Below are 24,534 nucleotides of genomic sequence, written 5' to 3'. Positions count from 1 at the left end.
AAAAAATGTGCTGAACAAAATAACTGGTAAAATCATCAAAATAACTAAACATGTCTGGGGAATTAAACCCGCAACTTTAAAGTTATACTTCGAGTGTATTTTTATACCAATAATTTGTTATGCTGCAGGTGCATGGGGTTATCGTGTTAATAACTGTTTAGTCTTGAAGTATTTGACTCAAACACAACGTTTCTTTCTTCTTGCAATCACAAGAAATTGCAGAACGGTGTCGACAATGGCACTCCAAGTATTGAGTGGAAAACTTCCTATTCAATATGAAGTTATGTACCATTACTTACAATATTATCATCGGAAAGCTCTGCCTGCAAGGCTGAGAAACTATTCAATTAATTTAGACATACCAACTAAGGATGATAATTCTAGAATTAGAAAAGAGTTTGTTAATAGTTGGCAATTAACTTGGTCCAATGCAGAAGTTGGTAGAGTTACTTTTAGTTACCTTCCTAACATATTAGAATTTACCAAGCAACGGTTGGCCTGGTTTTGCCCAGGTCTGAATGTATCTTTTCTTCTAACAGGGCATGGCAGCTTGAACTCCACACTTCCTTTCCCTTGGGGCTCTCAGGCTTGCCTGATGGCCCCAAGGGAAAGGAAGTAAGAGTCTCAGCTATAAAGTGGACCCTGACGCGCCTCCTCGTGGCCAAGGTTGGGAGTTAGGGGACAGGGGACCAGGTGTCCCTGCCCCTGGCTGCAAAGTCGTCAGTGCTGGCACTCAATATTCAACATAACAAGACACATACTTACACACATACATACACTTGCCGGCCTTCACCTTTTCAGATGCTACAGCGCCACAGTGTGAAAGAATTCCATAGAAATTCGTCGGGTCATTGATGAGATTTGAACTCAGGCCTTTTCCAATCGGTGTAATGCATTCCAACAGACTTCATCGTCTGTAATAGTCCTTAAGGCGGGCTGTAGGATTTGAGGGGAAAAGTTGCAAATAATACCACTAAGCAGTTGATTAGTAGCAAAAGGATCTTGTAAATAATTTATGATTGTTTATAATTTAATATTTTGAAAAATTACCCCACTGGTTTCTATTAGAGAAAATGTAGAAATAGTACATTGGGAAAATCAAGAGTACTCCTGAAACGTAAGATTTAATGATTCTTATTTTTAAACTCATATTTGTGGATCTGTCTTTAAGCATTTTGGAAAGGTTGTTGGCTCGGATTAGTTTAAAAGTAGGCTAAGCAGGGGGTCTAACATAAATTGATGAACAGATGTTATAGGAAGTTTTAAGTTAAATAGGATTGTTTCGAATTATAAGTGGAAAAGGAAGAATCCATCTGTTGCTAGAAAACTGATAATTTTGATGAAGTCAGATAGCTTGTGAGCCTTTGTACTTGAGGGCAGCTGTTTTAGAAGAATAAAACTGCCTATGCAAGCAATACTATTAGCCCAGGGCGTCCTTTTTCTTAAGACCACCCTGGCTGTTGCCTATTCTGTTTGAAGTATATATAGAAATTAATAACAAAAGTTGTTTTAAAGAGGATTTTTCTTAAAAAAAAATCATCTTTTTTTGAAATCATTTGCGCATGTCAAAAAGCTACCGTTTTAAAAGTTTAATTAATTTTTATATTTCTGATCCGCTTTTACATATTGTACATGTTTCTATAATTATTTTTAGAAATTTTAATGTAATGTATATAATAATTTGCTTATGTCCTTTCGTCCTTCTGTCCGGAATGTTCTTTGAACTAGAACAACTCAAGGACTAAACAAACCTTTGACCTGATTCCTTTTGCAATAAGTTTTATTTAGCAGTAGAATTGAGGGAAAAAACAAAAATTCAGGCCACTTTTCAAAACCCTACAATATAACTATAGTTCTGTTGTATGCAGTGTCAACTTGTAAAAGTGCTAACGACTTTCTTTAGATTTTTTTGAAGGACAGGGTGGATGCCCTCGAAAGATCTAAATTGAGGGGCCCATCAGGCTCTCAGCTGCCCAACTCAACGCCAGAGCTCACTCCTGGGCATCAGGCAACACAGCGGCAATCTCCAAAGCAGAATGCGCTGGTCCCAAAGGAACTAGTTATTGTTGGTGACTCTATTGTCAGGGAGACGGGGGAATATATTTTGTAAAAAGGATAGGTGGAACAGGAGCAGGGTATGTCTGCCAGGGGCAAAGGTTGATGACGTTGTAGAGCGGATATCATCTTTCAAGGGCACAAAAGGTGATATAGTTGTACACGTTGGCACTAATGATATTAAGAGTAGGAGACCGGCGGAATTACTCAACAAGTACAGGTCACTGTTGAAAAAAAGCCGTGAATTAGGGTTGAACTTGAAAGTGTCTGCAATTCTGCCCAGACACGATAGGAGGGAGTACATGATGAGAGCCTTGTCGATCAATTCGGCCCTGGAAAGATTGTGCAAGGCTCAAGGGGTAGAATTTTTTTCAGCGTGGACTGTACTTGTTAACAGGAGAGATTGCTTCTACAGGGATGGGATACACTTAAATAGAAAGGGTGCAAGAATATTTGCTGATGCTATCGAGGCAGTGTTAGGTGGGTCGGAAAACTGCTAGTTTGGGGGGATACAAAGACTAATAGTTTAACAGTAACCGCAGGCAGAGGTGAAGGTGATTCTTGCACAACTTCTATTAGAATAAGAAGCGACCTGGAGCGAGGGGTGTTGGGGGTTTCAGGGACGGATGGCAGTCATCATAGAATAGGTGGGTATATGGGATGTGTTAGGGTAACAAGGAATAGGCATAGGAGCATGTATGCTTGCATGTATACCAATGCTAGAAGTATAGTAAATAAATTTGATGAATTTGAAGTGTTGGTCAAGACATCAAAGGCGGATATTGTTGGGATAGCAGAGACGTGGTGTCACAAAGATATAAGGAATGCAGAACTGGAATTTGAGGAGTACAATGTGTACAGAAAGGATAGACAGGACAGAAAGGGAGGGGGTGTTATGCTGTTAATTAAGAAAAACATAAAATCAAAGGAAGTGCACCCAGTTAATATAGATGAACAGTGCTCTGTTGAGTCAGTTTGGTGTGAGATAAGCACTGCGAAAGGAAAAATAAGAGAAGGAGTGTGTTATAGGCCTAATGACTTGAATGAGTACAATGAACAATTGTACAGAGAAATAGTGGGCTAGTAAATCGGAATATCTTATAATGGAGGATTTTAACTTCCCAGATATTGACTGGAACTTGTGGGTTGGTCACTCACACACTAGTCAGACTTTTGTGGATTTATTGGATGATTGTTTTCTGCAGCAGCATGTTCGAGAGGCAACCAGAGAAAGTAACACTCTTGATCTGGTTATCAGCAGTGATCATTCGTGTATTAAGAATTTGCAGATAAAGGAACCACTAGGTGGCAGTGATCACAGTGTGCTGAAGTGGGATTTACTCAAAGAGGTAACTACCGTCAGGGGTAAAGGAAAGGGTTTTTGCTTCCGTAAAGGGGAGTACAGTGGTCTCAGACAGTTTTTAAATTCTGTACAGTGGGATCAACTGACGATGTTACAAACAGTAAATTCTAAGTGGGAAGCATTCAAAGAATTAATCGTGGAAGCGACTAGACTTTATATACCGATTAAGAAATATCGTTCAAGGTTTAGGCCTAAATGGTTATCAAATGAACTAATGAGACTCGTGACAGAGAAGAAAAATGCTTGGGATGCATATAAATTATCAGGTGACGCAGAAGCCTGTGGCAGATATAAGCTAGTCTGTAATCAGGTCACAAAGGAGGTTCGGCAGGCGAAGGCGGATTACGAGAAATCTTTGGCAAAAGATGCTAAGAATAACAGCAAGGATTTCTTTACTTATATAAACTCTAAAAGGAAGGGGATGAATATGATTGGTCCACTTGACATCGATGGTTCGACTGTTGATGATCCTGCTCAGATAGCAAACAAACTGAATGAGTATTTTGCATCTACATTCACACGTGAGGAATTATTACAATTTGAAAATGGAAGAAGGTTATCAAATTGTAGAAGTGTGCTTAATGATTTTGTAATAACTGAGAGCAAAGTGGAGGAGAAATTGTTGAAGTTAAACATAAGAAAGGCACCTGGGTGGATGGGATCTATCCAGTTATTTTAAAGGAGGCGGCAAAGCAACTAAGCAAACCCTTAGCCATAATTATGAGAGCATCCTTGGACTCAGGGGAGGTTCCCACGGACTGGAGATGTGCAAATGTGTCCCCAATTCACAAAGGTGGATCGAAGGGTGACACGAGTAATTACAGACCAGTTAGTTTAACTTCTGTTCCGGGTAAAATAATGGAGTCACTGGTTAAAGATGCATTGCAGGATCATCTAGACAAGACTGCAGCAATAATTCAAACACAGCATGGGTTTGTTAAGGGAAAGTCTTGTCTGACAAATTTGATTGGTTATTATGATGTGGTCACAAAGGAACTGGATGCAAAAAATAATTTTGATATCATATACTTGGATTTCAGGAAAGCTTTTGACACTGTTGCGCATGGAAGACTACTGTACAAATTGGAGCAGAATGGTATTAAGGGTAAGTTGCTACAATGGATAAAAGGATGGTTAAGTGGGAGAAGACAGAGGGTGGTAATCAATGGGTGCTGCTCTTCGTGGACTAATGTTATTAGTGGAGTCCCACAGGGTTCGGTGTTGGGTCCACTGTTGTTTTGTGTATTTATCAATCATATTGATGAAGGTATATCAGGCTTAATGTCGAAGTTTGCAGATGACACAAAGGTTGGCAGGGTTGTTAATGACAGTAATGGCAGTGTGCTACTGCAACAGGATCTAGATAATTTGGGCAGATGGGCTAAGAAGTGGCACCTGAAGTTCAACCTTGACAAATGCAAAGTATTGTATATGGGTAGAAGTAACCCCAGAGAAATGTACCAACTGTGTGGTACTACACTTAAGGTGGTAGAAAATGAAAAAGACCTGGGAGTAATTGTGCAGTCAGATATGAAGTTTTCTGAGCAGTGCAGACAGGCTGCTAGGGCGGGTCATGGGGTTTAGTCAATGATATATAGGAATTTTGCTAGCAGGGAAAAGGAGGTGATTGTCCCTCTGTATAAGGCAATGGTCAGGCCACGCCTTGAGTACTGCGTACAGGTCTGGAGGCCTCATTTTAGGAAGGATGTAGATTTGCTTGAGCGTGTACAGAGAAGAGCAACACGATTGGTGAGGGGAATGAAGGGATTCTCTTACCAAGAGAGGCTTAAGTTCTGCAAATTGCAGTGGCTGGAGAATAGGCACCTGCGCGGTGATCTGATTGAGGTCTATAAGGCCTTGAATGGGTTGAGCACGCTGAATTCTGATGGGATCCTTCCACTTGTTCAGATTACCAACCTACGGGGATAAGTTCAAATTAAGAAAGGACAGATGTAGAATAGATGTGCGGAAATTTGCCTTTAGCCAGCTGGTGGTTAATTGCTGGAACAAACTTCCATCTGTCGTTGTAGAGGTTGATAGGTTAAATAAATTTAAGGAGGAACTGGACAGTCATTTGGAAGGAATGGTGTGATTTTTTTTTTTTTTTTTTTTTTGGCTGATGCTGCATAAGCTCCTACACTTGCTTTCTTGCATCATGTGCCACTACTACTACTACTACTACTACTATTTCGCGTCCTGAGTGGAAAACGTTATTCCAGGTAAAAAAAGTAAAGTGCAGCCATTATCAACCCACTGCAGGATGGAAGCCTCCTCAACAATTCATGCTGAGGGAAAATGGACCATAATCTGCCACGCTGGTCCAGTGCGGGTTGGCAGATCGACCGTATTCAGCAGTCAGGGGCTTGAACCCCGGTCTACTCAAAGAGCTTGTGCTACTGCACTCCCGCTCCTGCCCACTCGGCTACGGAGGCCGTCTATTCCAGGTATAGTCTTAGAATTGATTTGTAGAATAAAACTGTCCTCCCTAAAAGTATAAAAAGCTAAAATAATCCAGAAAAGGAATGAGCAGACCTACTTGAAAGTGTGGCTTGTTGGTCTAGGGGTATGATTCTCGCTTAGGGTGCGAGAGGTCACGGGTTCAAATCTCGGACGAGCCCTTAACTTTGTTTTACCTTGGTGAACTTAAAGATCACTGTGGTAAAAGGAATTTCATTTTTTCTTCTCTCGAAAATCTACAGAAATCGCAGTGTTTTTGTTCCAAATCTTATGTCCATTATACGAAAGTCACAAAGAGAAATGGTTGGATTGCTTGTATGTATTCGCGTGTTGTTCCTAATGAAAGTTTCTACCATTGAGATCAGAATGATGACGACTTCCCCAGTGGCGCAATTGGTTAGCGCGCGGTACTTATAAGACAGTACTTCTGAGTGATGCCGAGGTTGTGAGTTCGAGCCTCACCTGGGGAATGACGTTTATATTTTTCTTAAGTTTGGCGTTGCGATTTAGAAATCTTTTACACTGCCAAGCAACTAAGGTTATAAGGTGAAAGTACATTGGATCTGTACCAAGAGGCAGATAATTACAAAAACTGTGGCAGCAACGAAGGTACCGTAGTGTGTTTGGTGGTATTCAGTTCCATAATCGCACGTGGGAACCTGAAGAATATCACACCAATATGCATTCCAACAGACTTCATCATCTGTAATAGTTCTGATGGCCGGCTGGTGGTTTGAGGGAGAAAGTTACGATTAATATCCATGAGCAGGTGATTGGTATCAAAAGGATCTTATAAATAATTTAGGACTTATAATAATTTATAATTTAGATTTAATAATTGAAATAATTTGAAAATTACCACTGGTTACTATTGCAGAAAATGTCGAGATAGAAAATGAAGCGTAATCATGAAACCAAAGATTTAATTTAATAAAATTTAATAGATTTTCAAATTTGAGAACTCCATTTCACTTGGTATTGATAATCATAATTAATAATTATGAAAACCGAAGAAATTATATTGAAAATTAAAAGAAAGACTCTATAATTAATATTTAATATTTCCTTAATTATTATTAATTAATTAAGATGTGTACTTTATGTTATATTTATTTTGTAAATTTAGAGAACAAAATGTGTGCAAATTCTGCCATAAAGGCTACAAATGCAATTCCATAACCGCTTAATAAAAGATAAAATGCGCCCTCTAAATCGTTTAACGAAAGGGGGCGCTGATTTTCTTTTGGAGCACTGGACAAATCGGCTGCTTCTTTAATGATGCTGTCAATCCATTTGTTAATGAGACCTGCCTCAAACAGTTGGCGAATTCTGAAAATAAATAATGTTTATGGTAAAATTTATGGTAAGATGGGCATTTTTTTGTGGTTAAAAGACTTGAAAGGAAGCATTTGATGAAATTTATATATCATATAAAAATTTAAGTGAATATTTATGTTTTAATTTTTTTGCTAAAACTTTTAGAATCAATCTTTATAAGCTATTGGTAGGCGTAGCTCCATTGGCAATGGAGATCAGCATTTAAGGAATTGGTAGTGGATATTCGAGAAGTTGAAGCTGTTTAGACTGGGCAAGGTTTCTCAAATTGGAAGGTGGAAAGTAATCTGCTATCATCAGCAAAACTATGGATAGGATTTCCGTTCAATGGAAGAAGGTTATCAATATACACAAGGAAAAGATTGGGAGAAAGAGCTGAACCTTGGGGAACACCAGCATTAATGGAGAAGTTAGAAGACACTGAAATCATCTACCCTCACCTGCAGTGAGCGGTCAGAGAGAAAACTGGATACCCAATTACAAAAAGCAGCTGGCAAACCATAGATGGAAGCTTATTTCGAAGGCCTTTGTGCTAAACACGATCAACAGCCTTTAAATTGTCAAGAGCAACTGCTTGAGTTTCAACAAACTTTTCCATTGAATTTTTCCATAGATGGGTAACAGAAGCCAGAATATCACCAGCGGATCAACACAGACGGAATCCATACTAGCGGTCGTTGATCAGACGGAAGGTTTCTAGGTAGTTTAAGAGTTGGCGGTTAATTGATTTCTCCATTACTTTACAAAGAGCAGAAGGGCAATGGGACGATAATTGAATGGCAGGGATTTGTCGCCCAACCAAATCAATATATGCTTTAATACATTTAATCTCAAAGATTGAAATAAAATAGGGTTAATAACTGGATTAATGGATGGTTTGTCCAATGTAAAAACAACATGTATCCAAAAAGCCAAGTGTGCCCTCCATTGAGCGTGCCTTACACTTTGGAAATCCATGTAACAGAAGATTTTGAAAGCAGCCGCGAGATCCACTCTTATACTTCACTATCGTATCAATCTCTATTTCTATAAAACTTCGAGTACTGGGCACCGGCTAAGTGATGTTATTTTGAAAGTGGCGCCCGAAACCGGGTCGGTCGAGAGGGCCTTTGAGAAGCTAAGTCTGTTGCGTATTTTATGGTTTTTTTGTAGGTTAGAACATGCAACATGTGGACGTGGGTAAAATCCCTGCCCACGACTGACCTAAATAAAGAAATAAAGTACATTTACTAATGAGTTACGAATTCATAAAGCCATTAAAAGAAATTGCATCAACGAAGATAATGACGTCAGTGTGATTTCAGTGGCAAAAAGTTTAAGAAATATGTGAAGAGCAGATAAATTAGATGGATGAAGAAATGAACGCTGCCTTAAACATTTTTCTTGGTAAAATCTGTAAATTGCGTGTGTTTCGAGGTAAATTTTCTGTGGACGAAAAACTCGAGTTTCTGGGAGAAAAAACCACACTACCCTTTCTGAGACCAACTAACTCAGCCAAGTTGCGAAAAAGGCCCATAAAAATTCGTAACGTTATCGACGGGACTCGAATTCAGTTCTTTTCCACCCGGTGTGGGGAGGACCTCGATTCTATTAACTGTACTACCCACGAGGGCATAAGAAATCTCATATAATTTACTTATGGAAGTTGGGCATTTGACTGTGGTTTCTTGACAATTTTCCAGAGATGAAAAATTGGAATAAAAGGTATCCAGGGGTAGAATGAAAACGAAAGGGCTCATCAGTGATTTGAACTAGGTATATTTAGCCCCTTAATTGAGAACCATACTCCTAAACCATCTGTTACAGCATCTCTTTCTTAATCACCTTCATATGGTTGCAGGGAAATTATACTGTTAGAGTTATGATTCCCCATAGATGAGAATCATCTTTGGTGAATCACCGCTTAATTTAGAAATGAAAAGGCAAGAGGCTGTGAAACATAAATTGGAGATATCTTTTGATAAAAGAAAAAAATGTTCTTGAAGGGGGCATGTGAGCGCTAATAGAAATCCCAGGAGAGGGGCTCTCTGTAGGGTTTATTCCCAAATTAAATATCTGGATATTTTGCTTGATGATAAGTTGAGCTTTGTTCCCCATGCTAAGTATCTGCGAAAAAAGATTAAGAAGATCTATGGAAAGATTAGGAAGATAGCTGGATCCGATTAGGGAGTTAAAGGGAAAGCACTGAATGTGTATATCTTCTCATCATGACCTAAGCTTGTGGGGAATGGGGAGGAGCTATAAGACATACTTTCGTGCTGAGACAATTACAGGCAGGGCAGAGAATGGCGCTTCTGGCAATAACTCGGGTTTGCAGAACGGTATCTAATGATGCCCTTCAGGTAGTGGCTGGAAGGCGGCCAGTTGATTTGGTGATTAATGAAAGGATCCTGACATATTTAACAAAACGAAATGAGTCCTATGAAATATATGGAAGGCAAAAAGTCAAGGTGGAGAGAAAACGATTTCAGATTGTGAGGGAGAAATTATGGCAACAGCGATGGGCTGAATCTGAAGTCAGGAGAATTATATACAGGATGATCTCCCAGGTACAAAATATGCAGAATCATCAAACGTGTCCTGTACTCAGTCTGTATTAGACAATAGTGGTCACTGGACATGGACCTAAAATGCAGTTACAATTGTTGGGTTTAGTTGAAAGCTTGAGTAGTGCAAGTGGTGCCACTGAAACCAGGAGCATATTATACTAAATTGCCCTTTGTATTCTCACTTAAGAGAGATTCTAAAGAGAAAAGTAGGTAATTTGGAGATTTCGAGGTTCTTTGAAGAGTTTCTATTTGAAGTTTTTAAGATTCTAAACCGTTACAGTGTAAAACATTGATGTATATAGCCTATACTTGAAATCTAAATGAGTCTAAAGTGTGTTGTAAATAAATGTGATAGCTTGACAGCACAAGACCACCTCCCCGCGGTAGGGGCGGTAACTTCTCCAGTAAGCTAATATTTTCAGCCGGTGGAGAGGACTAAATGGTCTGTAAATGTTTAAATTATTGTATTTTAAATTATGTCTTAGCGCTGATGAGTGTAAGCTCATGCAATGTTGTTGATGATAATGATGTGGTTTCTTGACAGTTTTCGAGAGATGAAAAATAGAAATAAGAGGTATCCCTAAGCTCAGGGGTAGAGTGAAACCGTAAGGGCTCATCTGCGATTTGAGCCAGGGACTTTTAGCACCTTAAATGAGAATCATACCCTTAAACGAATATTGTACTATACTGTTAAGGATGAATGTACTCATGGTATATTTTGGGGCGTCTTGTAGTTTCGAATATGAGATGGGTACCATTCACCTAAAATAAAATAAAAACATTTTCCAGATGAGGTTCGAACTCTACCTCATTATCACTCAGAAGTACTGTCTTATAAATGATTTTTATAATCTTACTTAACGAATTTGCAGTTTAAACTGGAAAATATACTCATAAGTATCACAGGACGTTATAACTGATGAAGGAATTTTCACTGATTCACCTCTGTGAGTTATGGCCTATGAGCGAGATTGAGTTTCTGAGAATATGAGTTGATGTCTTAGAGAAAAATCCGACTGAGATTTCGAAACAGACCCAAATATCTAAATCTAAATCAAGCCAATCTCCCAAGAGCGAATTTTGTAGTGAAGAATGCTTTTGTTCCACAGCAAGTAGTCTTACTAAGCGATTCAGTTGCAAGAAAACCGGAAGTACATTCTCGAACAAGGGCAGGTGGAACAGAAACAGAACATGTCTGCCATGTGCGAAAAAATTTATGGTGGGACTAACCAGCTGTTAGCATTTAAAGCTACTAAGGGCTACTTTTGGCAGAGAGTGGGGGAATGACAGCCAATTGGAAAAGAAATATCTAAAATAAAGGCAAGTAGCAGAAACAGAATGTCTATGAGACAGAATGGAGAGAGAGAGAGAGACGGGTCATTAAATAACCTGACTGTCCTCTTCTGTATGTAGTCAAGAAGTTTGAGAGAAGTTTGGGGGATACAATCCCAGTTGTGGGAAGAATATTCCATGGTAGGGTAGTTTTAGATGTGTACACAGTGAGTAGTTGTTCCGAAGGAAAGTTTTTGATGAAGAGGGAGCAATATTTGTGATGTCCTTAGCGCGATGAATTTTAGATGGATTGAAGTTAAGTTTTCTCACCTCATTGGAGAATTACCTGGAGATCAATATTTCAGGAATTGGCGTTGGATACTAAACATTTATTACGTGTACTTTGTACTAAATACAATTTAAAATCATGAAGTTAGTATGTGTTGAAAATACACTTGTTTGGGTTTCAGCTGGAGGCTTCCTACGCATCTTACAAAACTTGCATTGAAAAAATACCGGTTTGGACAGATTGCATTTCTTCAATAATCTAATATCTACTGTTGACGTGTTTCTCACGCGAAGTTCATATCAATAAGATTACACCACAATCGTTATCCCCAATGGCGCAATTGGTTAGCGCGCGGTACTTATAAGACAGTACATTCTGAGCAATGCCGAGGTTGTGAGTTCGAGCCTCACTTGGGGAATGTGGTTTTTTTTTTAGGTCGGCCTCAGGCAGCATTTTGGTCCACTTTTCTACGTGCCACACGTTCGAACTGCACGAATCTAGCTAATGGACGTTTAGTGTTGTTGAAAGAAAATGAAAGGAATGTAAGAAAATGAAGGATCTTGTTGCGATACTTCTTTTGACTAATATCTGGCAGATTGTGCCAAATATTTGCAATTCATTTGAGTTATTTTGGGGTCACCATTGATGCTAATTCCTGGTATTTCATAAGAAACTTTCTTTTGCTATCTATGGAACAAAATTGGATTCAATTGTAATTTTTAAATAGAAACGGCTAGTGTAGGATATTAATTCTGTGGTCGATTTTCTGTTAGCATTAGCATTAGCATTAGCATTAGTAGAGGCATTTGATGCAAGAAAGCAAGCTTATGCAGCATCAGCCAAAAAAAAAAAAAAAAAAAACCCACTTCCACTTCACCCCTCTGTTCGTTCAAAATACCTGTCCAGCTGAGCCTTAAACTTATTTAGGCTATCAACCTCCACCACAAGGGATGGAAGTCTGTTCCACCAACCAACCACCCGCTGGCTAAAGGCAAATTTCCTCACGTCTATCCTACATCTGTCTTTCCTCAATTTGAATTTATGCCCTCTCAGGTGATTTTTCTGAGCAAGAGGAAGAATCCCATCAGCATTGAGCATGCTTAAACCATTCAAGGCTTTATACACCTCTATCAGATCACCTCGCTGGTGCCTAGTCTCCAGACACTGTAATTTGCAAAACTTAAGCCTTTCTTCGTAAGAGCACCCCTTTGTTCCATTCACTAATCTTGTTGCCCTTCTCTGTACTCGTTCCAGCAGCTCTACATCCTTCTTGAAATGAGGCCTCCAGACCTGTATACAGTACTCTAGGTGTGGCCTGGCCATTGCCTTATACAATGGAACAATCACCTCCTTATCCCTGCTGGAAAAATTCCTGTATATCATTGACAATACTCCATGAGCTACTCTTGCAGCCCGTCTGCACTGCTCAGAGAACTTCATATCTGCCTGCACAACCACCCCCAAGTCCCTTTCATTCTCTACCACTGTCAGTGTAGTACCACAGAGTTGATACGTTGCTCTGGGGTTGCTGTTTCCCATGTGTAGTACTTTACATTTGTCAATGTTAAACTTCATTTGCCACCTCTCAGCCCATCTGCTCAACCTTTCCAGATCCTGTTGCAGCAGCATAGTGTCAGTAGTGTCCTTGACAACCCTGCCAACCTTTGTATCATCTGCAAACTTGGACATTAAGCTTGATATACCATCATCAATATCATTTATAAATACAGAAAACAACAATGGACCCAACACTGAGCCCTGAGGGACTCCACTAATAACATCAGTCCACGATGAGCAGTGTCCATTGATTACCACTCTCTGTCTTCTCCCCCTCAACCACCCCTTTATCCATAGCAGCAATTTGCCTCCAATGTCACACTGCTCCAATCTGTGTAGCAGTCTTCCATGTGCAACAGTATCAAAAGCCTTTCTAAGATCCAAGTATATAATATCAAAGTTATTCCCTGCATCCAGCTTTTTTGTGACTGCATCATAGTATCCAATCAAGTTGGTCAGGCAAGACTTCCCCTTAACAAAACCATGCTGTGTCTGAGCTATAACTGAAGTCTTGTCTAAATGATCCTGCAGTGCTTCTTTAACCAGTGCTTCCATTAATTTTCCTGGAACAGAAGTTAAGCTCACAGGTCTATAATTACTTGTTTCAGCCTTTGATCCTCCTTTGTGAATTGGGGTCACATTTGCACATTTCCAGTCCATGGGTACCTCCCCTGAGTCCAAGGAAGCTCTCATAACTATGGCTAAGGGTTTGCTTACTTCCTTTGCTGCCTCCTTTAATATAACTGGATAGATCCCATCCACCCCGGGTGCCTTTCTTGTGTTTATCTTCAACAGTTTCTCCTCCACTTTACTCCCAGTTATTTCAAGATTCTGTAGCTTACTGCTAGAGTTGAATACACCTCTGGCATTTCCCTTGCTGAATAACTCCTCATGTGTGAATGTCGATGCAAAATATTCATTTAGTTTGTTAGCTACCTGAGCAGGATCATCAACAGTTGACCCATCAATATCAAGTGGACCAATCTGATTCATCCCCTTCCTTCTAGAGTTTACATAAGTAAAGAACTCTTTGCTGTTTTTCTTTGCATCCCTTGCCAAGGATTTCTGTTTGCTGAACGAAAAACCAAGATTGAGTTTCTGAGAACATGAGTTTATGACTTTGAGAAAAATCGAACTGAGATTTCGACAAATGTCTAATTCTAAATCAAGAGACTCTCTTGAGTCCGATCCAGAGACTGAATCTTAGAGTGAAGTAAGCTTTTAAATGAATTCGGTTGTAAGAGAAACCGGAAATATATTCTCCAACAAGGCTGGTGGAACAGAAATAGTACATGTCTGCCAAGTGTGAAAATTCATGGTGTGACTAACCATCTATCAGCGTTTTAAGCTACTAAAGACTACTATGGTGATTCATGAGAACGCTAAACGTAATCAGTAAAAATCAATGATCCAGTTGTTCCAGAAGGGATAAATGAAGAAGAGAAGTTGGTTCGGTGAGTTTGGAGTTGCACAGATCGATACCGACTGCTAGGAGGATCTGTTCGAAGTGTTTTGGTAAACAGTGGGCGATTTTGTAAGAGACGGATCATTAATTAAACTGACTGCCCTCTTTTGAGAGAAATTCTGGGAATACAATCCCAGTTGTGGGAAGAATATTCCATGGTAAGGCGGTTTGAGATGTGTACATAGTAAGTAGTTGTTTAGAAAGAATGTCAAGAGCGAAAAAGAAAATCAATTTTTTGATGAAGAGGGAGCGATTTTTGTGAAGTGTTTATGCCAAGAGAAATTAGAAGTGAGGGTAATCCTTCATAGGAATATGTGATCTCTGTAAATCCGAGTGTTGTTGAAGATAAGCTTAGGAGCAGTAGATTCTTTTTTAGTGTTGTTGAAAGTGTTGTTTCTCACAACTTTGCTACCGGTAAGCAGCGATAACTACTCTCCGGTACACGTCTGGTACACAACTGTGCTCTAATAGTTTTATTCGAAGATAAGACTAAATCCTGCATCGATAAGAAGTATTGAAAAACCTGTGTATGGGAGCAATCTTGTGCCATTGGAGAAAAGGCAGGAAAGAGGAGTGCAATAAAGAATACAAGAAAATAAAATCCTCTGGTAAAGTCACAACATCCATGGCAGTTCTATTCCGAGATCAGCCTCGGTCCTGCCAGGAAGTTCGAAACAGTGGTCAAGATCAACATAATGGACATAGTGTTGAGTTTAAGGCTCCTCCTGTGGTTGCCCACAACTGCGCCATCAGGTGGAGAAAAACAGGACCCTGTAAATGCTAGAAGTGTGTAGTGAGTGGTTTGGGAAATATAATGTACTATCCTGTTGTTCTTCCGGCTACTTGGGTGCACGGCCACTGGTGGAACCCCACATTGGTGAAGATCAACAGTTTGTTAAATCTTAGATTAAAAGATACCTTGTTTATTCAGTTAAAAATATTTCAGGACGTTGAGGACAAATAAATTGAACAGAGTTCTAACAGCTCTTCTTTCTTCAACACTCAGTTCCTTCTTTCTTGCCATGCTTATCAAGAAATATACCAACACGCTTTCTGAAGCTCTTACTCCTCAATTTATATTATTGCAAGGCACTCTAGAATCATCTACAATTTTCCACAATATTGAAACAACAATCCCATTTGAAAATTAAGACAAATGACACTCCAAACTTTTAGGCTGGAGTTTATATGAATATTGGACAGTATTTGTAACACTAATGCTGTCCCTGAAAGAGAAAAGAATCAAAATATTCTCTTCTTGTTATCAAAAATTGGTTTGAAGTCTATTGACGAAGACAACACTGTACAATTGAGAACTGGCTGAAATGTTATTAAATATTATATCCATAAAAGGTTATTTATTGATGGTATCTGGTACCATCAAAAAGTAACCAGATACACGATGGTATCTGGTTACTTTTTGGCAATACAGTGTATATTTCTTTTTCTTTTCCCGATTGGGGAAAACATTCAGAAAGAAAGGTCGTTTCAAAGATTTTGAAGATACTCAAACTTTCACGATGAGTGTACTGGACTAAACTCTCCGAGAACTTTTTGAATCTTTGCGTATATCAGCCTCATAATACAAGATTGTATTTTGATTGTAAGATCCAAAAGAGGGCAATTGAATTCTTACATTTTATTGAAAGGAGTAACATACGGGCTGTTCTTCTGAAAGCCTATTCCAAACATGTCCATAAAGAACATTTCCTTTGCGAAGTCGAAGAGCTGTGGTTTCATTTTCATGGTGTTGACCTTCATGGAGAACTGGGAATCGATCATGACGTTGGGGCCTTCTAAAACCTTATTTAGACCGTCCATCGTTGTCATTACAGCATGGTCTGGATTCGATCCAATGTTATCTCCCAGAGATTTAAATTGACTGGAACTCGCTTGCTATCAATAAAAAAAAAAATGTGGAAAATTGAAAATGGTGATTTAACAATAGAATGTTAAAAATAATAGAAAGCCAAAAAATAAATAAATAAAATAGTATACTACTTGGAAAATGCCGACGATATAAGAGCCATCAACAATGATACACTGATAGACACCTCGCCTCACCAGTTGCTCCAGTTGAGAAAGGGTGTTGATTGAAGGTTGTTTGAGAGGTGAACTCATAAAAGAAACTAGCGTTCCTCCATAGGTAAGCAGAGCTACGATCGTAGCAATTCTCCAAAATGATATAAATGTCCGAATACTACTCACATCAGGAACAGGTTTGTGGCCACCTATTTGAAGAAAAAGACAATCACGTATTTGATGTAGAGAAACTTTAAGGATTTAACAACTCAATGACGTTAATTTATCATGGACTACTAAAACTTTTCACACTGAAGACTTTTTAATTTTTAATAATCAATGATTAATAATCCAGGAGAAAGATTTTCGCGGTTAAGGTTTCTAATCCGGATCCATTAAAGTAACTGGCTCTCCATGTTGTCCTTATTTTCTTAGATATTTCGAAAAGCAATTAATCGTAAAAATCATATTGAACTTCTAATATGGTTTGTTTGATTTTTAAATGATTTTTTATTAGTACACTGGTGTGCAAAATTTAAGGACCAGTCAGGTTTTCACCTGTAGCTTCTCCTAGGAGTGGCCCGGATATGGGAAAAGCATACCAAAGGAACCTCGTGAGGTACACAAATGACGAAGGAAACAACACCGACACAACAACAGAAACAAAATGGTACAGATGGACTTTATTCAAAACTGGCAACATAGCACTGGCTGCCATGATACAGATGCATCACTGCCACAGATAGAACAAAGGGAAGAGGTGGTAATCAGTAGGAGATATGGCCACCCCTAATGTCGATGCAGGCTTTGCACCGCTTGTCCATACTTAGAACAATGTTGTTGATAGGTTCTTGCGGTAACATCGTCCATGTGTTAGATCGTGGGAACGGGAAGGCTAATCCATACGAACAATGTCCTCACTTTCCAAAAGCAGATCAACAGCTGCAGTGCGATGGGGTGTGGCGTTATCATCCATAAACACGAACTCGGGACCAATGGTACCACGGAACAGACGCACATGGGGGAAAGATTACCTCAGTACAGTAGCGTGCACCGGTTACAGTACCGCCTTCCAGTATCTGGAGTTGTGTACGTCCATCCAAGATAACGCCTCCCCAGACGAGAACCCTCGACCGCCATATCGATTCCTTTCAGTGATGTTTGTGGCTGATACCGTGTGCCAACCTCTCGCCAGATTAGGTGATGTTCAGAATTGCTGCTGAGACTGAATCTACTCTCATCAGTAAAGAGTATCTTAAGTAAAGATTTTGTGGTTGTAACCTTTAGAAATAGTGTTGGTCCTTAAGTTTTGCACACCAGTGTAGTAGTAGTAGTAGTACTAGTGGTAAATGATGCAAGAAAGCAAGCTTATATACATCAACCAAAAGAAAAAAAAGCCAATATTTCCGTTTCATCTGTCCATCTCTTCTAACAGTTTGGGTAGTTCTTTTTTGAATTTATTCAAGCTACTCATCTCTACAACTCCAGAAGGGAGTTTGTCCCAGCAATCAACCACCCCCTGGCTGAAGGCAAATATCCGCACATTCAACCTGCAGCCATCCTTCCTCAATTTGAATTTAGGCCCCTTCATGTGTGTAGTCTGAGCAACAGAAAAGATTCCATCAGCATTGAGCTTATTCAATTCATTCAAGGCCTTAAACGCTTCAATTAGATCTCCTCTCAGGTGTCTAGTCCTCACACGCTACGATTTTCAAAACTGAAGTTTTGTCTAGTAAGAGCACCCATTTGCTTCCTTCACCATCCTTGTTGCTGTTCCATGCATCTGTTTCAATAGATCCATGTCCTTCTTAAAATGAAGCCTCCAGACCTGTATGCAGTAATCAAGATGTGGTCTGACCATTGCTTTATACAATGGAATAATCACCTCTTTATCCCTGCTAGAAAAATTCCTGTATATCATAGACAAAACTCCATGATCTGTCTGGCAGCCTGTCTGCATTGCTCAAAGAACTTCATATCTGACTGCGCAATTACCCCTAGATCGTTTTCATTATACGAGTATAATCGCTCTGAGAGATTTTAATCTTCCTCGATCTCACTTCTGGATCAGAAACACCTAATTACCAGAAGTTTATTTAATACAATGGCAAAATTTAGTCTCATTCATGATACCTGAGTTAGAATCCTGTTAATGACGTGTCCTGAGTTCAAGCCCTGTTGATGACGTGAGGAAGGAAGCGTGGCTGCGTTAGTGGGCCCTGGCGAGGGTAGCACGTTTTTTTCTCCCGGAAACTTGGGTTTTTCGTCCAGCAAACAGAAAATCGTTCTTGGTAAGCGAAAGATGCAGCGCATTGTACGAGTCACTGCGTGACAGTTGACATCGCAATACAATATGAGGAATGCAAGAAATATCCTGGATGATGATATGCAGCACACTCAGACGAATGGGGTTGCACAGTAGACGAACTAAGATACACCCTCTCCTCACCATTGATCATCATCGATGGCGAATGCTGTGGTCTCAACAACACACTAGTTGGACAATGAAGGACTGGAAACTAGTACGCTGGTCGATGAGACCCTGCAAGCTGTGTCCTGTCGTTTGGGCTTTCTGGATTCTGATAAGGTTGTCCAGCAGGTTGCTATTAGTAGATCTCCCCTTAATCATGGTATGGAGGTACAGGGGCCTGTTATTTAAACAGTGGTCTGCAAGTTGCAGAAAAGTTGGAAATGGTGGATGCGGTTCAAGGAGACTACTTCGAAAGATTTCCATCCGAATAACCGGTGTTTCATCCCAAAAAGTCCACTCCCCGAACTTTTTAATCACTGTGTCACGTAATAATAGTGTTGAGTTCTTATATTTAATTATTAAATGTTAAAAAAAATTAATTTGTAAATACTGTACAGATTTTAAATCCTATTTTGAAATGAGAACTGTTCTTGAGGGCTTTGACCCGTTACCATTTTATGCGCTTTGTCCCCTAGTCTAGAGGGTACTTTTAGACTAGGGACCAAACTTTTTTACACCGAGTAGTAATATTACTTTTGATGACGTTGATGAGATACTCGGTAAAGTTTTCCTTTGAACAGGAACTACAATGTCAAGAATGAATTATTTAATGGACGAACCAAGGACAGGAGACGAAAAATGTGGTCCAGGAAAACTGAGTCCTACAAGGAGGTTGCTGAGGAACAGTGGCGTCATGAATATAAAATAGAATAGTACGAGGATGCTCGCTGAAATAACACTCTATCATTTAAATTCTGTCAGTCTACTTCCTTAAATGTTCCAGATATATTCTATAAGGAAATAATGTTTTTCATCCAAATTGAATGATTTCCATAATCGATTACTTTGATTATTAAAAGAATCGATTATGAAATGCAGTACAACAAAAAAAGTTAAGGTCCTTCACCGGAATCTACAGTGGAGGACAAAAAAACTGCATCACCTTAAAAAACTGCATCACCTTAAAAAAAAGTAACGTATGTAGTGAAACGTATAAGATATTGTTTGATTACAGTCATTTTGTTTATCGCAAAGCAAAGATATTGCGTCAGATAACGCTTCCATTGCATGAGAGAGTAATTGCAAAGTATTGCGTCAGATAACGCTTCTATTGCATCAGACAGTAATTGCAAGGTATTGCGTCAGATACCTTGCGTTATTTTGAGGTTTCCATGTAATACTTAAAAATACCGATATTTCGGAGGGCCAAATTTCTAACCCCCTCCCCAATACTGATATTTTATCAGAAGGTCTTTTTAAATCTTTCTTACCTTGTTGTGCAAAGGTCCAAAGTAAATACCATTGAGCTCTAAAATGGCTTCTTGGATTGGGATGAAAGGTAAGCACAGCTTGGTGAAGGAAGTATAGAACTACACTGCAGACAATTAATGCGATGATCAACCCACACCAAACCTGAGGAGAAGGTTTAAACTTAAATTAATTTGCATAAATGTGTGTGAGATGTGTCACAAAGTCTCCATAAAAGTTATTTATTAATGAAATAAATTATCCTTCAACGTGTAATCATGGACTTGCATTGTTATTTTGATTGGTTGACTGTTTTCAATTTTCATCAAGGAAACGAAGGCTATAAGGAGTTCATGCATCTGGTCGGTAAACTGCGTATATTTTATAGTCGGTTTTTTATTACTGTGAAATGAAAGGAAAATTTTCTGAAGGAAAAGCTGCAACCCTAGCCCGAGACCGATTAGTTGGGCCACAGTGTGAAAACACATAAAAATTCCTTCCCTCAAGACTGAATTTGAATCCAGGTCTTTCCATCTATGATATGTCATGTGCTCTTGTTATTGCAGACATCAATTATTACGTATTTATTACGTATAAAATCTCCAAAGATTTTAAGTTCCTTGTATTGATGGCCGGAGAGAAATTATAATCAGTAATGGCCCCTAGTAACCTTCAACAAAGATAAAAATCTTTGTCTAACAGGAAGAAGTTATCCACTCAAGTAATTTGCATATTATTGGTTTTATTTTCTCCAAAAACATTCCTTTACAATGTGTAAATCAACTTTAATAGTGACCCCAAGCTAAATCACGCGCATTTCTCGTTTCCTTGATGCCAATCAAATCTGGGGAAATGTACGTTGTTATTAATAATAAATAGTGAATTCATTCTTCTAAGAAGATTGTCGTGTAATATAGTTGAGGAAGAGTCTGACTCACCTGCCAAGAGAATGGCCTAATGATAACATTGGCCTTGGAGTATTGAGCAGTGGCCTTTGACACAAAAGACAGAGAATCAAAGACATAGGGAATTGAAAAGTCGGCTACTTCTTGTCTTTCGTAGTTGATGGACAGTTGGCCAATCGCCATGTCGACCTCCTGTAGTAATAAATATGCCAGTTCCATGATCATTGAAGCTGTTGTTGCACAATATGTATAAGAGAATTATAGTCTTATAAAACATGTTTCTTCCCCCTTACCTTTCTTTGTAAGGACCCGATTAATCCAGTCCATTTACCGTTCCCTTTTTTATATCCCCAGTTGCCTCTTATATGCAAGATGACATTGTACCTGCAAGAGAGAGAGAGAGAGAGAGAGAGAGAGAGAGAGAGAGAGAGAGAGAGAGAGAAAACAGAGAGTTTGTATAAATAGAAACTACGAGGAAAATTCACTCCAGATTTGACTACATGGGACTCTCAAACTTAACAAAATAGCACAAAGGTAAATCTCCACTGGTCCAATTTTATTTTCTAATAAGCAATGAAGAACAGGGATGTGGAAAATGGTGATTGGTAATTTCCCTTTCCGTTGTTTTTGTTTGATATTATTGTAAATATGGCGCATAGCACCATATTGATAATAATATCAAACTTCAATCAGGTCTTTTCCACCTGGTGTGGGGAGGACGGCGATTCTATTAAATGTGCAAACCACGAGGGCTGAATCATCAAGATTTGTGTACCAAAAATTCTTGAATGATTCCTAACTAAATACATTATTCACTTTTCGTTAAATACTTTAGCTATTTACAACTTAACATTTCTTCAGTAGTTAAAAGAAGGAAAGAAGAATATACCTGAAGTTGAAATAAGCAGCGAGGGCGTCCAGTAATGAGAGTTCGGCCCCATATTTCACCACTTGATTGTCTAGTCCAATTCCGAATATCACGAATGGGTAAACCTGTCATGAAACAAAGATAACTTCGATAACGTGATCCTAGAAAAGATTTGCATCTTGAATATTATTCAAGATAGAAAACAAGAACTTACATTTACTGCTTGGACGGTTAGATTGTGGTTGTTGAAATTTAGACGATCTGTCTCTCGATGCTTCGGGCATTGAATGGTTTGACCTGGAATCCATTCTGCAAGAAATCTAAGATTACTGGATGATGCTTGGGAGATGTCGTAAATCCGATAACAGTTGAAAGATTGAAGTTCCTGTTGGGTGAAAACAGAAGAGTCATACTTCCAGTAGCCATCAAAAGAAAGAAATATTGTAACGAATGGATTACAGAATTCACATTTTTCTAAGATAAAGAAGATGCCGAAAGAAGATGGATGGATCCCACGCCATGAGCAGAGGGCATGACGTCAGCAAGGCGTGGGGCGGTTCTGATAGTCCCCAATTTTCACATCCTCAAGGAATTATTGCACTGCATCATAATGCCACATGTTTTTAATGCTGTGATCCAAAATAGAAAGAAGGAAAAGATTTTACACAATCAACTTACCTCTCCTGTACAGGCAGATATTGTTACAAAATATGCAGGAAAACTGAAGGCGAATTGCACGTTTTCGTATTGGTGGATGAAGACATTACTAATAACAACCAGTGTAGACCTCGCCTCATACGATGCACTGTCCATCTGTAAATACATAAAGGCATTGACAAAGAAAATAATAATCCTAATATATTTTAAAAATACATTGTAAAGTGTAACTTTCTAATTCCAATTATTCCACATTAATTTACAAGAAATCCTATAAGTTATAAAATTTTGATAACCAACGCTTTTAGAAATTGAATCTTTATTCAATCTTTGGTAGGACCACCTTTTGCCCAAGTTACTACGGTAAACGTCCTGACATGAATTCCAAGGTGTGTGTGAGAGAATCTAGCTCTAGATTTAATCATTCCTTCAGCTGAACTGCCACAACATATCCTATACATCAATTAGATTCAGTTCTGCAGAATTAGGCGAGATAGATGTTGAAAATCTTGGGAACGTTCCTTGAACCATTCAGATGCAATTTGCACAATGGATAGTTGAATTTTCGTCTTGAAAGAATCCATCACAATCCGGGTAAAAATGAATCATTGCAGGTTGAAGCAGACATAATAGGACAAAACATTGGGCAACTTACCTTCACAGTCTGTACTTTTTGGAACATACCCATAACGTGATGCCATTTGAGTGGTGGTATGAGACAGTTTGGTTACATTGCGCTTCATGAGACTCATGCCGCAATTTCCATCTATCTTTGGTGAAAAATAGTATAAATCGGGACTCTTCACACTACATGTCCCTTCACGTCACATGGAAAAGACCTAGGTTCGAATCCTGGTAAGATGGTGAAAATTTTAATGGACTTTTAGTAGACTTTGAGCAAGAATTACAAACTGGTTTTCATCCAGGCAAACCTATCAAATATAGGATAGACGTAGTTTACAAATATTTACATTGATGCCTTACAGCCTTATCTTCTTTGGTACAAAAGCAACTCTTGGAACGATTTAAATTAAATTATTATCTACGTCTTACCAGCACTAGAAAATCTTCAACATAATTGGATCCCACGTACACGATCGATGGACAGTCTTTGAAATCGAAAAGAAATTCTTTTGTTGCAAGTGGTAATGATAATTGAAATCGTATGATTCTGCTTGGAAGATTATTAGTATGGAGAGCCCTGAGAATAGGAACCACAAAATCTGGTTAAAAAATAAAAAATATATATAAGTAAAACAAAGCACAGCCATAATTGAAAATAGCTTTAAACTATCATTATTAAAGATTACTAACAAAATAATTGAATCTTCCTTACCTTCTGACTCATAGACAACCGCAACGGGACCATTCTGGATAAGACAGATTACAAGACCACCAACAGTTTCTTGTGGATACTCAGTACTCCCTAGAATCAAATAATAAGTAATTAAAGAACCACTCAATTGAGATAACGTTAAGCAAACCAAAATTGAATCTAAAATACTGACTTACTTGCATTTATAGTTAATCTTATTGAAAAACTTAAGAATCCATAAATCTTCCATCCTACCATACCAGCAAACAACAGTTTCATAATTATAAATTTTCTCTAGGACGTTCTAGAAGCTATTGGGTGTGGGTTTAGGATTGGTATGAGCAAGTAAAAGAAATATTCGACGTTTATTGTCAGGGAAATCTGGTTGGCTACCACAAATTACCATGTACGAGGTCAGGGTCACCTGATGTATGTTCCTCTTCAAGCTTTGTAGGAAGGCGAGAAGGAGCCCATAAAAGATACATAGATCCTTCACATGACACAGAAAGATAACGGATAAACTTCAATAGTGTTTGAATAATAGAAAACCTTCTTTGGTTGCCTTATTCACTAACATTAATAGGACGATGGCTGCTGGACAATAGAAATCAATAAATTTATAGACGTTGTTGTATCGACTTTTCCATAAGGGAGTTTTGGGAATTGTGTATTGGATATAATAATGAGATTCTTCATAGGTTAGTTCC

At 38.7% G+C, this 24,534-nt stretch overlaps 1 protein-coding gene and 2 non-coding genes across 3 annotated transcripts; 2 read left to right on the top strand and 1 right to left on the bottom strand.

Moving 5' to 3' along the window:
- The first annotated feature begins 6,253 nt into the window (after positions 1 to 6,253).
- TRNAI-UAU (transfer RNA isoleucine (anticodon UAU)) lies at positions 6,254 to 6,345 on the top strand. Its single transcript is given in 2 exon segments — positions 6,254 to 6,291; positions 6,310 to 6,345. It is a non-coding gene; the product is annotated as a tRNA-Ile (tRNA).
- A 5,300-nt stretch (positions 6,346 to 11,645) lies between these two features.
- On the top strand, positions 11,646 to 11,738 carry TRNAI-UAU (transfer RNA isoleucine (anticodon UAU)). The gene is given in 2 exon segments: positions 11,646 to 11,683; positions 11,703 to 11,738. It is a non-coding gene; the product is annotated as a tRNA-Ile (tRNA).
- Positions 11,739 to 16,448: 4,710 nt separating this feature from the next.
- On the bottom strand, positions 16,449 to 24,312 carry LOC150083929 (uncharacterized). Its single transcript, XM_090375635.1, has 7 exons — positions 24,231 to 24,312; positions 23,849 to 23,938; positions 23,566 to 23,735; positions 22,534 to 22,668; positions 22,070 to 22,240; positions 21,877 to 21,980; positions 16,449 to 16,573 (listed from the first exon to the last, which is right to left on the bottom strand). Exons 1-7 carry the CDS (start codon positions 24,310 to 24,312, stop codon positions 16,552 to 16,554), a joined length of 774 nt encoding a protein of 257 aa, XP_090231761.1. The 3' UTR covers positions 16,449 to 16,551.
- Positions 24,313 to 24,534: the final 222 nt, after the last annotated feature.

This window comes from Mastigoproctus giganteus, chromosome 6, assembly GCF_048544385.1.
Source record: "Mastigoproctus giganteus isolate SK-2022 chromosome 6, ASM4854438v1, whole genome shotgun sequence".
In the NCBI taxonomy this organism is placed as follows: domain Eukaryota; kingdom Metazoa; phylum Arthropoda; class Arachnida; order Uropygi; family Thelyphonidae; genus Mastigoproctus; species Mastigoproctus giganteus.
This window is presented reverse-complemented; position numbering and strand designations above follow the sequence as displayed.

Coding starts and splice junctions, on each gene's coding strand:
- LOC150083929 (XM_090375635.1), bottom strand. CDS start 24,312: ATGTATCTTTTATGGGCTCCTTCTCGCCTTCCTACAAAGCTTGAAGAG. Junction 22,241..22,533: donor TATCTGCCTGTACAGGAGAG/GTAAGTTGATTG, acceptor TTCACCCAACAG/GAACTTCAATCTTTCAACTG. Junction 21,981..22,069: donor TAACCGTCCAAGCAGTAAAT/GTAAGTTCTTGT, acceptor GTTTCATGACAG/GTTTACCCATTCGTGATATT.